Source organism: Heterodontus francisci, chromosome 31 (assembly GCF_036365525.1).
Source record: "Heterodontus francisci isolate sHetFra1 chromosome 31, sHetFra1.hap1, whole genome shotgun sequence".
In the NCBI taxonomy this organism is placed as follows: Eukaryota; Metazoa; Chordata; class Chondrichthyes; order Heterodontiformes; family Heterodontidae; genus Heterodontus; species Heterodontus francisci.
The window spans coordinates 43744347-43761669 of NC_090401.1; the positions used below are offsets into that span (position 1 = coordinate 43744347).

At 40.9% G+C, this 17323-nt stretch overlaps 1 protein-coding gene across 2 annotated transcripts in view; it reads left to right on the forward strand.

Moving 5' to 3' along the window:
* rps6ka1 (ribosomal protein S6 kinase a, polypeptide 1) overlaps nucleotides 1-17323 on the forward strand; it is a 229046-nt gene that overhangs the window by 20025 nt on the left and 191698 nt on the right. For both annotated transcript variants that reach the window (XM_068011445.1, XM_068011446.1), the window contains exon 2: nucleotides 631-675. In XM_068011445.1, the coding sequence (XP_067867546.1) occupies nucleotides 631-675 (45 nt within the window). The remainder of the gene's footprint in view (nucleotides 1-630; nucleotides 676-17323) is intronic.

Sequence of the window (17323 nt, forward strand, 5' to 3'; positions counted from 1 at the left end):
GTCTTGCAAATGATTGAGTTGAAGGAAGTACCTCATCCAGAACTTGATGTCAGTTAAGCAATCAGACAGCACATTAGTGTAGAGTAGTTAAATGAAAGCAGAGCGAAAACTGGGCCTCACTAGCCTATTTGTGCAAATTGACACCGTGTAAGCAAGTGTCTTTTTAAAAATCAATATTTACAGCATTGCGTACGCCTCTGACACCCTACTCCAGCAAGATCATATTCCCCTACTACTCTGCTGTTCAGATATTTTCCAAAGGCTCATTATAGAAGCTGACCCTTTACCATAGCCTGCAACAGTGTGAAATCAGAAGTTTTTTGTTTAGAATGATTAATCATTCACTTTGAATGTAATAAACTGGCTTAAAGCGCATGAATGCTGATTGAAGTGGGACATTTAAAAAAGTATAAATAAGCCTCACGATGGCTGGCTGTGCCTTAGGTTCTATACAGTGAAGTGACCGTGCTCCATTTTGAATGAAAAACTTATTAGAAAATGTTCCACTTCAGAATGTTGCAGCTGTATAGCTTGTTGGAACCGATTTTTTGAAATGCTTGCTCTTTGATGATTCGACGTTAGTACATTGTGTTTAGCTGGAAATTTATTGTCTCACTTTTTATTTTACAGAATGGACTTGGAGTTTCCGAGGAGACGACAGATCCTCCAGTGCAGGTACTAATTTGCGGACCACTAGATAGAGAAGGTGGAGCAGAATTGCAAACGCAGTATGTGTCTGAACTGCTGGAAAGTTTCAGTAGTTAGAATTAGATTTTCAGATGATTACTAATGGAATTTGATGGAAGCAACACTTCATATTTAGGTGTCCCTCTTCCAAGTCAAATCATTAAATTGGTACTGTTTGTCTGTTTAGTAGAATGAGTGTCCTTCCATGTGCCATATGTCTGTTGTGTTAAAACACCATATTGACTGTTAGGGCAAGGTCTTTGTAAGGATGACTCTGTGGAGAGCCAGCATGGACTCCATGGGCCAAATGGCAGCCTCCTGTGCTGTAGATGACTCTATATAATGAATGTATGTTTATGTCTGTATGGGATTTTGTAAAGTCCTGAATCATTTTCCTTCAACAATGTACTACAGTGTGGGTTATTTGTTCTGAAACAAACCTATTAGCGCAGAGCTCTTTTGTTTTTATTTGTCTCTGTCCACCAAAACCCATTCATTGACTTCTTGCATTTGTTGGTTTACACGAGCTATGAAGAGACTGTGTTTGACACATGTCGAGTGGATAATACAATTGAGAAACAGGCTGAATATAGAAAATTCAGAGCTGAAGTGAAAAAACAAATAAGCGAAGCAAATAGAGAGTATGAGAAGAGACTGGAAGCTAACAAAAGGGAATCCAAAAATCTTCTATAGGTATATAAACAGTAAAAGAGTGGTCAAAGGAGGAGTGGGGCTGATTTGGGACCAAAAAGGGGATTTATGCATGAAGGCAGGAAGCATGGCTGAGATACTAAATGAGTACTTCGCATCTGCCTTTACCAAGGAAGAAGATGCTGCCCAAGTCATAGTGAAAGAGGAGGTAGTTGAGATACTGGATGGGATAAAAATTGATAAAGGAGGTATTGGATAGGCTGGCTGTGCTTAATGTTAACTCACCAGGGCTAGATGAGATGCATTTAAGGACACTGCGGGAAGTAAGAGTTGAAGTTGCAGATGCACAGGCCATAATCTTCCAATCCTCAGGGGGTGGTACCAGAGGACTGCAGAATTGCAAATGTTACACTTTTGTTCGAAAAAGGGTGTAAGGATAAGCCCAGCAACTACAAGCCAGTCAGTTTAACTTCGGTGGTGGGAAAGCTTATAGAAATGATAATTTGGGACAAATTTAAGTCACTGGCAAATGTGGATGAACTAAGGAAAGCCAGCACAGATCTGTTCAGAACAAATGGTATTTAACTAACTTGCTTGAGTTTTTTGATGAGGTAACAGAGGGTTGATGTGGTGTATGTGGAGTTCTAAAAGGCATTTGATAAAGTGCCACATAACAGGCTTGTAAGCAAAGTTAAAGCCCAGGGAATAAAAAGGACAGTGGCAGCATGGATATGAAATTGGCTGAGTGACAGAAAACAGAGTAGTGGTGAATAATTGATGACTGCGTTTGCTGACAACGCTATCACTAGGTGGTGCTTCAGTGGCACATGCGCAAATGCAGCATGTGCCACTAAAATGTCACAGTCTGCAACTTCAGGCAGCTGCCAGGACTAAAGATGGCGCTGCTCAAGTAATCACGCAAAGGCAACCTAACTTGAACACATGGCAGCACACAATGGCCGGAGGGAGAGAGCAAGCGGGAGGGGGGGGTTGGGGGGGGGAGTGGAGTGGGCCGGGGATGGGTGGTGTGGAGCTGGCCGGGCTGGAGAAGGGGTGGGGAGAGAGGAGTGGGACGGGGGTGGGTGGGGAGCGGAGCGGGCCAGGGACGGGGGTGGGGGGGGGCAAGCGGAGTGGACCGGGGACGTGGTGGGGGGGGGGATCGGAGTGGGCCAGTGACGGTGGGGGGGGTGTTGTGGGAGGAGCGGAGCAGGCAGGGGACGGGGGTGCGGGTAGTGGAGCGGGCCGGGGACGGGGTGGGGTGGGGTGGGGGGGGAGCAGAGCGGGCCGGGGACAGGGGGAGTGGGCCGGAGACAGGGGGAGCAGAGCGGGCGGAGAGAGCAGCGAGTGGGGGGGAGCGGAGCGGCCGGAAAGCGCATCCACAGAGGCCGACCAGGCGCTTTGCCCGAAGATGCACACATCAAGCGATGACATCATCGGCGCATGCGCTAACCAGTCCTGGCAAGTCAGAACGCAGCGCCCGCGGAAGCCCGTCTGCACATGTGCGCACCTTGGTGCAGACTGATGACATCAGTGGCCGGCTGCGTTGTCAGGAATCACTTTGATAATTGATTGTTTTTTGGACTGGAGGAAGATATATAGTGGGATTCCCCAAGGTCAGTATTGGCCTCTGCTTTTCTTTGATCTGTATTAATCACCTGGACTTTAGCGTACAAGGCACAATTTCAAAATTTGTGGGTGACACAAAACTTGGAAGTATTGTGAACTGTGAGGAGGATAGTAATAAACTTCAAGAGGACTTAGACAGGCTGGTGGAATGGGGAGACAAGTGGCAGATAGAATTTAGTGCAGAGAAGTATAAAGTGATTCATTTTGCTAGGAACAAGGAGAGGCAATATAAAATCAAGGGTACAATTCCAAAGGGGGTGCAGGAGCAGAGGGACCTGGGGGTATATGTGCACAAATTATTGAAGGTGAAAGGGCAGCTTGAGAGAGTGGTTAATAAAGTATAAGGGATCCTGGGCTTTATAAATAAGGGCATAAGAGTATGAAAACAAAGAAGTTAATCTGAACCTGTAAAAAACAAACAAACTCTGGTTTGACCTCAACTGGAGTATTGTGTCTAACTATGGGCACCACACTTTAGGATGGATGTGAAGGCATTAGGATGCATAAAGGATTCATGAGAATGGCTCCAGGGATGAGGGACTTCAGTTACATGGATAGATTGGAGAAGCGAGATTGAGGAGATTTGCTAAAGGTGTTCAAAATCATGAGGGGCCTGTACAGAGTAGATAGGGAGAAACTGTTCCCATTGACTGAAGGGTTGAGAACCAAAGAACACCAATTTAAGGTGATTGGCAAAAGAAGCAACTGCAATATGAGGAAAAACTGTTTTATGCAGTGTATGGTTGGTATCTGGAATGCGTTACCTGAGTGTGGTGGAGGTAGATGCAATCGTGGCTTTCAAAAGAGAATTCGATAATTATCTGAAATGAGAAAATTTGCAGGGCTATGGGGGGGAAAAGCGGGGGAGTGGGACTAGGTAAGGTGCTTTTGCACAGAGCCAGCACGGGCACGTTGGGCAAAATGGCCTCCTTAGCTGTAACCATTCTATGATGAGAGTCTGGTATTCAATTTTAAAATGCAGGATGTGATGAAATCTTTCAGTTGTAATTGCAGACTTTGGTACACATTTTAATCGGTTATAAAACTTTTGTTTTGCAGCTGTGCTTTTTTTTGTATTTAAACACTTGTTTTGGAGTGCCTCAATAATTTTTTTACTAAAGAAAGGTTCTATTTAAATCTGTCCAGTATAATTTTTGTGATTCTTAAACTGAGACCACTAAAAATAATAAACTGACATAAGTTGTATCAATCCCAAAATGAAGTGTGAAGCAATGGCAGTCTGAGCAGTGTTCTCTGACGGAGTTGTGTGTTGGAGGCAATGGCATCCATGCAAAATAATCAGAATTTCTGTTAGCTATTTGTGAGCGACGATACACCACAGTTTAGTCACTATATGGACTTCAGAGAAAAAGTTGTAGTTGAGATACCTTAAAATTCAATCACAGTTCAAGCTACAATGAATATGTCTGCTGTAATTGGTGTAACAAAGTGATGCAGGAACAGTTTTTGAAGCCAATTGTACTTGACCATACTCTTTAAAAACTGCCTGAGGTAGTAATGCCCTTTTACATAAAACTGCCAAGATGTCTAAATATTGATCCAAGCTATTGCTTTGATAATGTATTAATGTGCAGAGGAGCTTTGTGAATATTATGTCTCTTGTGTATGAACTGAGTTCTGATTTGTTTTTTCCCCTAATTGGCCTGTTCCTGCCCCGATGCTCTTTTTACTATTTCATTATCTGAACTGTGTATTGTGTTTACCCCCACCCCACCTCAATTTCCTTGCTTCCCTTTTGCTGAAGATGCTGCTTTATGCTGGACTATAATTCCATGGGCGCTATTATCTTTCTGATACCTATTCCAGATGAGCATTACCCGTATATGTGCCTGAACTGATTGTTGACAGGATATTCAATTATGCATGGTGTCATACCTGAACTCCATTCTGTCCTCAACAAACTCCTCTCTCACATGGTAAAATGCATGTGAACAGCTAAATCAACAAAAACAGTGATCATATTTGCCTTATGCTGTATTGGTTGTACTAGACAGTTAACTTTGAATGGATTTGCAAGTGGACAAATGAAAATATTTCATTTATGAAACTTTTGCACGTCCAAAGCTGCGTGCAGACTTGAACATGTCTCGCATTGTAGATAATAGTTTGGTTTAATTTTCTCATACCTGGAATAGGGATGGCAAGAATCACTATATGGCCAACAACCTCTTTGTACATTGATAAAACATTTTATACCCAGACCTCTGTGTGCAATGCACTAAATTATGTAATAATGAGTGACATGATGGTTCTGTTTCCTGTGTAATCGCAGTATGTAAGATACTTTGCATATAACTCACTTGTAAATTAAAAATAAATACATTAGTTGTGGTCTAAAGTCAATTTATATTTGTATGACCAGCAACTGAGAACTTTAATAGTGTCTGGAGTGTCTATTATCACTAATGTAACAGCATTAATATTAAAGGACGTTTCTGGGTAATTTAAACTGGTGATCTTGGTGCCAACAGATGATCATAGTGACGTTCATATGTGGGATTGCTGTCATTTCAAATATTATTTAGTATTGTCGCATTGCTCTCTTTTAACAAAACAGTCTTGGCAAGGAACATTAGTGTGGTTTTCAGAAGTTATTGCACAAACATAGTTCTTCCAGCAATCCAGATCAACGACTGCAATATATTCAAATCCATTTAAAGACAATATCTGGGTACCTTTTGTTCAATGCCATGTCTAAGATTATTTAAAAAGAAAATCAATGGATCAGTAATCTGTGGTTCAACAACATTGTTCCCAGTAGAAAGTTGCATATTGGTCTCGGGTGCTCTCACTCAAACCCATTTTTCTAGGTAATAGGATGGAGCACTGATGCATAGTGCCATAGCAGTGATGGAACATGGGTTTGATTTCCCCACTGTGGTGCTGAAATTGTGGCATTTTGCTGCATTAAAGGTGCTGAGTATGTTTGTTGTAATTGGGGGTGGTAGTCGCAGTAGTATCATCAAATACATAATAGGGAGAATATGAGTAGAAGCTTAGTGTATGCGCAAAATGAATGAAAAGATGTAGCTGGTTCCGGTGACTATTAACATATGTTTGGGAGCTGGCATCCAATTACCTTGTCTTCTGAAGTTAGCATGTGGCATGAAGGGGTGCTAAATGAATCAGATAAGACTTGCAGGCCAGGACAATTGGAAGGATTGCCATATTGGAATGCAAAATTCTACATTTTTTCCCCTTTCATTGCAGGACAGCTGAGTATGACAAGCTGACACTGAGTAGCAACCTGCCCTTCATCCTGCACTAGTTAATGTTGTGGCCGACATTTAATACAGGTGGCACATGGGAATCACTGAAGGCTGAGATATAATAGTGAAAAGTTAATGACATTTAATTGAATGCTAAGTTTTGAGCTTTCACTCTAATGTTTAAAGATTTTTTCAATAACAACACCAGTTATTCTTGTTCTGTTTGAAGTGTAATATGGTTTTTGTTTTCCTTCCACCCCACTGGAAAAAGATATTGTTGCAAGAGATGGACTTTAAAGTGATGGGATTTCGGAAATGATCGTTTACATTCAAGTGACTAAAAGAATAGCAGCGTACCTCCACTTTCATAACATTGCCTGACTCTGTCTTTCTTACCTCTAGACCTGACTATCCAATACTCTGCTGGCCGGCCTCCCATCTTTGCCCTCCAAAAACTGACGCTCATCCAAAACTCTGCAGCCTGAAACCTAATTCTCACCAAGTCCCGTTCACTCATCATCCCAGTGCTCGCTGAAGACTCCTGGTCTGTCAACACTTGGATTTTAAAATTCTTATCCTTTTCTACACAACGAGTAAGACTCTGTTTCCACTGCCTTTTGAGGAAGAGAGTTCCAAAGACTCACGACACTGAGAGGAAAAAATTCTCCTCATCTCTGTCTTAAATGGGTGACCCCTTATTTTTAAATAGTGACCTCTAGTTCTAGATTCTCCCACAAGGGGAAATATCCTTTCCACATCCACCCTGTCAAGACCCTCAGGATCTTGTATGTTTCAATCAAGTTGCTTCTTACTCTTCTGAACTCCAATGGATTCAAGCCTAGCCTGTCCACCCTTTCCTCATAAGACAACCTGCTCATTCCAGGTATTAGTCTAGTAAACCTTCTCTGAACTGCTTCAAATACATTTACATCCTTCCTTAAATAAGGAGACCAGTACTGTACACAGTACTCCAGATGTGGTCTCACCAATGTCCTGTATAACGGATGAATAACCTCCCTACTTTAGTATTCAATTCCCCTCGCAATAAACGATAACATTCCATTAGCTTTCCTAATTACTTGCTGAACCAGCATTCTAACCTTTTGCGATTCATGCACTAGGACTCCCAGACCCCTCTGCATCTCAGACCTCTGCAGTCTCTCACCATTTAGATAATATGCTTTTTTATTCTTCCTGCCAAAATGGATAATTTCACATTATACTCTATTTGCCAGGTCTTTGCCCACTCACTTAACCTATTTATATCCCTTTGTAGTCTTACTTTCCTACCTTTCTTTGTGTCATCAGCAAATTTAGCAACCATACCTTCGGTCACTTCATCCAAGCCATTTATATAAATTGTGAAAAGTTGAGGCCCCAGCACTGATCCCTGTGGCACATCACTTGTTATATCTTGCCAATCAGACAATGACCTATTTATGCCTACTCTCTGTTTCCTGTTAGCTAGCCAATCTATCCATGCCGAAATGTTACCGCCTACACCATGAGCTTTTATTTTCCACAATAACCTTTGATGTGGCACCTTATCAAATGCCTCTGGAAATCTTAGTACAGCACATCCATTGGTTCCCGTTTATCCACAGCACATGTTAGTTCAAAGAACTCCCAATAAATTGGTTAGACATGATTTCCCTTTCACAAAACCATGTTGACTGTGCCTGATTACCTTGAATTTTTTGAAGTGTCCTGCTATAATGTCTTTTATAAAAGCTTCTAACATTTTCCTTAAGACAGATGTTAAGCTAACTGGCCTGTAGTTTCCTGCTTTGTTTCCCTCCCTTTTTGAATAAAGGAATTACATTTGCTATTTTCCCATCTAATGGAACCTTCCCTCAAATCTAGGGAATTTTGGAAAATTAAAGCCAATACATCAACTATCTGACTAACCACTTCTTTTAGGACCTTAGGATTAATTCTACCAGGACCTGCGGACTTCCTCCCTCCATTTCCTGATTTACAGCTATTTCTGGGATGTTACTTGTATCCTTTGGAGTGAAGACCGATGCAAAATATGTGTTCAATTCACCTGCCATCTCCTCATTTTCCATTATTAATTCCCCAGACTCACTTTCTATAGAACCAATGTTCACCTTTGTTAACTCTTTTTAAAAATATTTATAGAAACTCTTAGTATCTGTTTTTATATTTCTAGCTAGCTTTCTCTAGTACTCTAATTTTTCCCTCCTTAATTAATCTTTTAGTCATTCTTTGCTGTTTTTAATATTCTGTCCAATCTTCTGACCTGCCACCCATCTTGGCGCAATTATATGCTTTTTCTTTAAGTTTGATACTATCTTTAACTTTTTTAGTTAACCACGGATGTTGGGTCCTCCCCTTGGAATTTTTCTTTCTCCTTGGAATGTATGTATCTGTGTATTTTTTTTTTTACTCGTTCATGGCTTTTGGCGTTGCTGGCTAGGCCAGCATTTATTGCCCATCCCTAATTGCCTTTCAGAAGGTATTCTGAAATATCCCCTTAAATGTCTGACACTGTATCTCTACTGACCTATTCCGTAACCTAATTTGCCAGTTCACTTACATTTGTAAGAGGAATCTTCTATGCTTGAGTTTGGCTTGAACCATGTATGTAAACCAGGCTATTACGGCCACATGTTGAGGGGTGTGGGTGGCTCCCAGTGTTCAACTCCCACTTGACAACAGCAACTGATTTTTGTTATCAGGGTTTAACCCTTTTTTGTTTTTTTTTAATCAAATGAACAGACAGCGACAGGTTTTATTGTTAGTTTAAAACAGAAGATTAATTATTGAGCAATATGCCTTATCCTGAAATTGTAGTAACCGCATCCACTCGTGTTCACTTGCACACGCACACAAGAAGAGACAGATAGGGAGGAAAGGGGGTAAGTGATATTCAAGTGATGTAGGGTTTCGAAGTTCATGGTAAACCTGTTGAATTCTCTTGGAAGTCAAGTTCTTGTTGGTTACAGGCCTGAGGTGTTTGTAGGTTTTGCTTTTGGTGGAAAGTTCCATTTGATTTGATTTGGTTTGATTTAGATTTAGATTTTTGATTTAGAGATACAGCACTGAAACAGGCCCTTCGGCCCACCGAGTCTGTGCCAACCATTAACAACCCATTTATACTAATCCTACACTAATCCCATATTCCTACCACATCCTCACCTGTCCCTATATTCCCCTACCACCTACCTATACTAGGGGCAATTTATAATGGCCAATTTACCTATCAACCTGCAAGTCTTTTTTTGGCTGTGGGAGGAAACCCACGCAGACACAGGGAGAACTTGCAAACTCCACACAGGCAGTACCCAGAATTGAACCCGGGTCGCTGGAGCTGTGAGGCTGCGGTGCTAACCACTGCGTCACTGTGCTGCCCTGAACACACAGGATCACTTCTAATTCCCTGCCTCCCTCTGGCTTTCTGGATTTTCTCCTAGCTCTTAGCCGGACAAGCTTTTGGATGATACTTTGTGGGTGTCTCTCTCCAGAGAGCTACTTTTAAGGTCAAAATGGTTTTACATCTTGTCTCTGTTGGGAGACATAGATCCTCCTCCCTGTGGTGACCCACAATGGCCCAGGATGTGGCTACTTCACACCTACTTTGTTTCAGAAGAACCCATTCAATTCAGGAATGTTTCAGGGTGGGTATAATTGACACCTATCAATTTGGTTAGGCATCCTTTGTTCTAAACAGATAGTGTGACAATGTTCAAATACATATGCGGCCATCTTTTACAGCATTGTCCATTTTTAAAAAAGTAAAGTCAATTTTTATAGTTCAGATTATGTTTGCATTCTTTTATCGTCGCACTTCTCGTAAGCATGACAAAGTGGAATCACTTTCGTGCAAGCCATGGCAGTCCATACATGAATGGAAAAAGTGCTTTGCCAGCTGTTTTCAATAGCTAGTAAAAATGTTGTCCGGTATAATGGGATGGAATTTACTGTCAAAGCAATGGTAATGCTAACGGGGTTCACTGTTTTTTATGTGCCAATCACACAGTAATTTCAGGCAAGGGCAGATGCGCGGTTAAACATGGAAATCCAGAATTTGCTGTCCAGATGCATTACTCTGCCATTAACTTTCCAAAAATGGCATCTTGTTGTCTGACTTACCGTTCAAACACATTGAATGGTGTGAAATCCCTTATTTCTGCTTCCAGTCCACCTTTGGTGGTTAAAACTACATTACTAAATCTGAAGCAGGCCAAACTTTCAAAAGCATTGTCTTTACTGAAATGTTGCCATTTACAGTATCAAATCTGAATTTTTATGTTTTGACCCTTCTGACTGAACTGCAAACATTACCCGGGGTTTAAAAAAGCTGCTTCTGCATGTAATGAATCTGTCTCAATTTTATGATAAACAAAAATCTGTAACAGTGCTGCTGAGGATATGAAATTCTTCCTTTGGAGTGATGGTGAAATTAATGGTGCAGTGGTCTGGTTTGTGAGTCAGTTGATGTTTACAACCTTGGCTTAGTTTGCCTTTTTTAGAAATGTGGTTGCTAAAATGAGCTGAGGAACTGCAGGCATTTGACTTTTTAGCGAAGAGTTCCTCTATATGTGGTATTTTTATTTTGTGTATGTATATATGTATGACACATAATGTACAGAAACTGGCCATTCGATCCAACTGGTCCACGCTAGTGTTTGTGTTACATGAGCCTCCCACCTCTCTTCATCTCAGTGTGACAGTCTATTCCTTTCTCCCTCGCTTACCTAGCTTCTTCTTAAATGCATCTGTGCTATAGTATATGTATGTGAGCATGTATGCGTGAAGAAATATTAATTCACGTTGAGGGTTTGTATCTTCCATCAGCAGTGGCAATTCACACTGTTCTCTTAGATTATGACTGCCAAGGTTTACATTCAGCCTCGGTCACTTGACCAGAAGAAGGAAACTAAACTGAAGTTTTGGACTAGCTAACTAGATGAGGGACAAGTAAGGCTGTTCATGGTATCGCAAGAGCAGCACTGAAGAACTGTATGTGTCTCAACAGCTCTAGACAGTATGTTGTAGCAGATCATGTAAGCTCCAGAAACAGTGTAACATTGTTCAATTTGATCCAGATTGTTAAAAAGTGACTGCTGGAGATGAACCCTGTTCAGTATAAAATCTATGGAATCTAGTCAACTTGGCATACAAGTCAAAAGGAAATGAAAATGCAATGTAGCTGGACTTTGTGCATGATGCAAAATCTTTGTTTTTTAGGAACTCAATTGAAAAGATTGGGAAGCGCTTTGCAGCTAAGCAGCAAATCTGAGTATATCTGAGGCGTCTGCTGTTCAGAGAGTACTAGTTGGCAATTTTTTGCTATTTGTTCATGGGATATGAGAATCACTGGCAAGGCCAGCATTTATTGCCCATCCCTAATTGCCCTTGAGAAGGTGGTGGTGAGCTGCCGACTTGAACCGCTGCAGCCCATGTAGTGTAGGTACAGGCATGGTTTGTATATTCCATCAGCACTGGCAATTCACACTGTTCTCTTAGATTATGACTGCCAGGGTTTACATTAGGGAGGGAGTTCCAGGATTTTGACCCAGTGAGATTTAAGGAACGGCGATATAGTACCAGGGCTCAGTTAGTTAGATGGCTGGAAAGTGGTGCAGAATAATGCTAACAATGCAGGTTCAGTCCTCTTAGTGCCTGATTCCTCGCCTTGTCCCATATTGATATCATGGCATAAGCCATGATTGGCAACCCTCATACAATGAGGACGTTACATAGTGAGGGAGAGATAGTCCTAAGTCAGGATGGTGTGTGACTTGGAGGGGAGCTTGTAGGTGGTAGGGTTCCCATGCATCTGTTGCTCTTGTTCTTGATAGTAGAGATCGCAGGTTTGGAAGGCGCCTGAGCGAGTTGCTACATTGTGTAGATGGTACACATTGCTCCCGCTGTATCGGTGGTGGAGAACGTGAATGTTTAGGTGGTAGATGGAGTGCTGATCAAGTAGGCTGCTGTGTCCTGAATGGTGTTGATGGCATTTCAGAAATTCTGGTATGGTAGTAATAACTGAATTGACTAATAGTCAAAATTCGTTTGAACAAATTAAATGAAACATGTTCTCATTCATTTGTCTTCCACGTATTTGAGGGATAGACCTAACTTCCTCTGAGGTAGTGTTCTTCTAATACAGGGTTGTCCAACCTTTCTGTTTGGGGGGGCCACATTACAATTATTGTTTTACGGGGGTGGGGGTGGGGGGGGGGTGGTGTCGGTAAGACAATTTCGGAAAGATAAAGGTGAAGTGATTTTATGACTTTAACCCCTTATAGGGACTAAACCAAATCAGGAGTACATCCTTATGAATCTCCTTTAAGTTCAAACCAGACAAATTCTTATTGACTTATTTGGGTCCAAAGAATTGAACTAGCTTTCCCTCAAAGAAAGAAAACTAACAGAGAATATTACCATCTTTTTGATGGCCTATTTTTAAAAATAATTATGGCTAAGTCATAAATATCCCAGATATTATAAGAGTCTGGGAAACTCTCTTCAATATGTATCTCTCCACTTAAAGAGACAGAGGGATTCTTGTAGTTGTACACAGAATGCTACATGAGACGATTTATTAACTTTTATATATTAAAGAATTTAACATGCAATGTGGATAAGTATATCACAATATCTAATATTTCTAAGAGATGTAACACATAATCTTATTTCTAACATAGAATACAAAAGTTTAATTTGCTAATGTTACAGCAAAATATCTTAGAATATCCATCAAAATTTAAAGTAAACTTTTACCTTAAATTCCTTAAGTAAACAATGGGGCGAGAAGTTTTGTTTGAGGAATTCAGTACTTCTAATTTTTTACTTCAGATAGCCACATGTTAATACTGTTTCTAAGGTGTGATATGACCTTTTAGCATATAGGTGTTACCTTTTCTGTGTGTGCTTTTCTTGCTTTCAAGATCCATATTTGGTAGTATCATTAACATCTCCACTTAACGTTTTACTGGAATTCCCCTGCTCTTGAAGTTGTGGGCATTTATCTGGTCAAAATGTTTATAATTGTGTTTACTTGACCTCTCGTTCCTGTAAGTCCATTTTATTGTTTTATTATCTATAATTGTGTTTATGGTAGGTTAAACCTCCTTGGTGGGTCAATCTGCCTACATTTATCAATAGCATCAATTAATTAAATTTGTGGCTACCTTTTACAGGATATTTCAATGTGTGTGTTTATCTTCCAAGTTCCTGGCAACAGAAATTCTATTCTAACAGGGACCTTGACATTTTTTAACTTCTTAAAAGGGGAATGTCAGTGAGTCTTGAAAACTGACCATATATTCAATCTTGAATTCCAAAAGGAAAATGTTTTATCTTTATCTAAATGCTACCTAATTAAGCCTATTATACCTATATTCCATCATAAAGGAATTAAAAAGTTATCTTTGTATTAACCAAAACAACAATGAATATGCATTTTTGTGAAGAAACTTTAAATGAGAAGATTAATTTGTTGATTTACTTTCTCATTACTATGTTGGACACTGATTTAGTGCGATATGCTGGCATTTTATTGCTTGCATAAATAGTCAATGTCTGCACACACACTTGTATTCCGGATAGATATCTGTCAGGAGTGACCTTGAATTCTCTCTCCCTTTGTTCCTCCCTCTCTGTGTTGTCCCTTCCCACCCCGTATCATCCTCGTTCTCTGTGTCTCCCTCCCGTCTGTCCCCCCCTTTCTCTCAGTGCCCCCCTCTCTGCCTGCTTTTCTGCCTGCCTCTCTGCCTGCCTCTCTCTGTCTCTGTGTCTCTCTCTGTCTCTGTGTCTCTCGCGCTCCCTGTCCCCCACGCTCCCTGTCCCCCACTCTCTCGCGCTCCCTGTCCCCCACTCTCTCGCGCTCCCTGTCCCCCACTCTCTCGCGCTCCCTGCCCCGAATCTGTCCGAAGTTCGGAAATGCATTCCTGCTTCTGCAGCTGTTAGCTGCGTAACTGACAGTGCGATGTTTTTAAAAAGTCCGGTCTTCAAGAAGAAGACAGCGGGAAATTTTCATCTGCAGTCATGGCTCCCTGGCGAGGATTTAGAATGGCCCGGGTACAGTTTACGTCCGTGGGCCGGGTGGAAACCTTTGCGGGCCGTATGTTGGACAACATTTCAAATTGTTTTAAACTTGGAATGATAGGATGATCTTCCATTTCCATACAGAATAAGTTAATCACCCAGCTTGGTCATTTGATTTTTTTTTGTTTAAAGTTTTGTCTTGTTGGAAACAGATTCTCTCAATTCCAGTTCCGAAGAAGGGTCACTGACCCGAAACGTTAACTCTGCTTCTCTTTCCACAGATGCTGCCAGACCTGCTGAGTGAATCCAGCATTTCTTGTTTTCTCTCAATTCCAGCTTCTGCGACATTGCCTTTATTGTAATCTTCATTCATATTATGTTTCAATGTTGACTTGTATATCTTTTAGTTCCCCCTAAGTTTAAACATTACTGATCTGTTTCAGCATCAAGGTATTGCATGTCTGAGTTTCTTTTCTGAAACCCCTCATAACTGTCTGTTTGCAGGGGTGCCCTCACACAGTGCTGTCTGTCTTTCTCCCCTGTATAAAAATGTGCAGATCATTCCAGAGCCACATAACCTTATTCTTTAGTCTTAAAACGTGCTTTTATTTTGAGACCTGTGCTAGTGCCTTTGACTCCTGGTGTATGAGTTTTGCACAGTTGTGGAACCCCAAGGTAAGCCTGACAATTTGTAAAGGCTACCTGCCTAAGAGGCCCAGTAAAAGTTGTGAATCTGGTAGGGTTACTTCAAGGTTGTTGCTGGCTGTGTGTGATTTGCACATTGGAAACTGGAGTGGGAAGGGGGTTGGGAGATGCCAGCTTGGCACTTAACTCAATATAAAAGCAGTTAAAGTTGATAACTTATGGAATCCATACCTTTTGTCAATTAACAGTTCCTCAGTCTCTGATGCTGAAAATCAGTAACTAAATTAGAATTCTTGAAACTTATTGTTTTCTTTCTGATATGCTCAGTTGGTTTATCAGAAGATGGATGTCTAAGGGAATCATTCAATACAAATAAAACAAATGATTTCATTTTCTGTTGGTTAGGTCTAAAAGAGCCATTAGAATATTACATGGTTGAGGTATTCATAAATGAACCATAGAGCTTGTTAGGTCTTTTGGGTGGGGGCGGTGGTTCAGAAGACATCTGCCTGAATGCAAATGCATACCTAGGTCTCAAAATATATGTTGTCTCATAATGCAACTTTGCTTGTGCTGCTACTTGCTGATTTTGCTCAACGTTCCTCATTAAATGCTATACCTGCTCACCGCTCAACACTCTCCCCATTTTCCATCCTTCAGTGCTGCTCACGCTACTGCAGTGGCTCTCCAAACAGCAGTGGCAGACGTAGACCATAATCATGCCAGTTCGGTTAATCCTGGGGTGGGCGTGGGGCACTATAAGCAATTTTGAGTACAGGTTGTAGCATGTGAACTGAAGAACTGTCTGCTTGCTTAAGAAAAATGGGCTGAAGAGAACTGGATTAGGAAATGCGACCTACTTTAAGCAGTTGAAGGAAATTGTTGATAGAGAATTCCTGGTAAAGCCACATTTCATGAGGTCATTCATGTTGCTTTTGTGCTGTATTATCCTTCCAAAGTTAAGTACCTTTGCTCAACATGCTTACTAACAGAACAAAAAAGCTTTTCATAATATACTGTTAGGACCGAGGCGGGAGGAGTGCACTGTTTGTTCTAGTTCCACTTCTCCATAGGCTACAACATATATTTAAATTTTCCCACTTACCGATACGATCAATCATATACTCTATTTTCCCCAGAATACAATGCACCAACCAGGTTTCTTTCATAAACCACAAAATTATCAGTTTATTATAAAACAAGTCTTAACCAATAATGAAGTAAAACATACACACAATGAAATATTAAAGCCCCTTATTTATCTTAGCCCCTCACATACACACACATATATACACCCACCAGATAACTGGAAAAATAAAAGGGATTTTTGTTTATAGTGCTGTTAGAAAGAAAACAATAAAAACGCACTTAGGGGGAATACTTGTCCTTGGTTTTGGTTTGGTGTCCCAAATGCGTATAGATGGCTGTCACTGGGATCTTCCTAGAACAGTTCTTACTGAGCGATGTTGAAGATCAGCTTGGGTAGGGTTTCCAAGAAATGCAGCTACAGAGTCTTCAGATAGTTCTTGCAGCAGAAATGTGGCAACAAGATTTCAGTTCTCATACATTCAATACGCAGGGTTTCTTCAAATATAGGAAGAAATAGGAAACTGACACACTGTATGCAGGATTTTGGTTTCGAGAGAGAGAGCTGTGTCTTCTTTGGCAGGCAAAAACCAACTGTTGTAACAGTTCAAACTGCAACTAAAAACATTCCAGAAGTCAAGCCTCCTGACCTCTTTAAGTTTTAGGCCTGTCACTTCTTTGTAAACATCTCCCCAGGTCAAAAACAATCCCTGCTGGGTGATTATCCACAGATAGGTGCCTTCTAGTAAGACTTGTTTACAAGCCAAATCCTGGAACCTTCTGATGACTTTTTAAAATAAAGACCACAAAGTTCAGCATCTCTTCAAGATTCCAGATGAATCAATGTCCATAATTCAACTATAAGTCCTTAAAAGATATCTTAAAAAAAAAGAGAGTACACTCATAACAATACCCATGGGCTCCTTTAAGATAACGTGTAAAACGCTTCCTCATTTCCTGAGATTGCCAGAATGCAGATTGATGTTGGATTTGATCAGTTTGTTATGGCCACGTGGTGTGACGTGGGTGGTTCCCACTGTTTCACTCCCCAACTGACCGCAGCAAGAGTTTAGCCCCTTGGTGTTTGATTTTTCAATAAACTGACAGTGCCAAATTTTGTCAGTTTTAAAAAAGAGTCAACTGTTTATCTTGAAATTGTCGCAACCTCATTCATTCATGCATTCGCTCGCGTACAGACACACACAAGACACAGATAGAGAAGGGAAAGAGGTAGGTGGGTTTTTTGTGGGGGAGAAGGGTTATGATAAACCTGTTGACTTCTCTTGAGATTCAAGTTCCAGATAATTGCAGGCCTGAGATGATTGTAGACTTCTCTCTTGATTGAAGGTTCTGTTGAAGATGATTGGTCACTTCCAGTT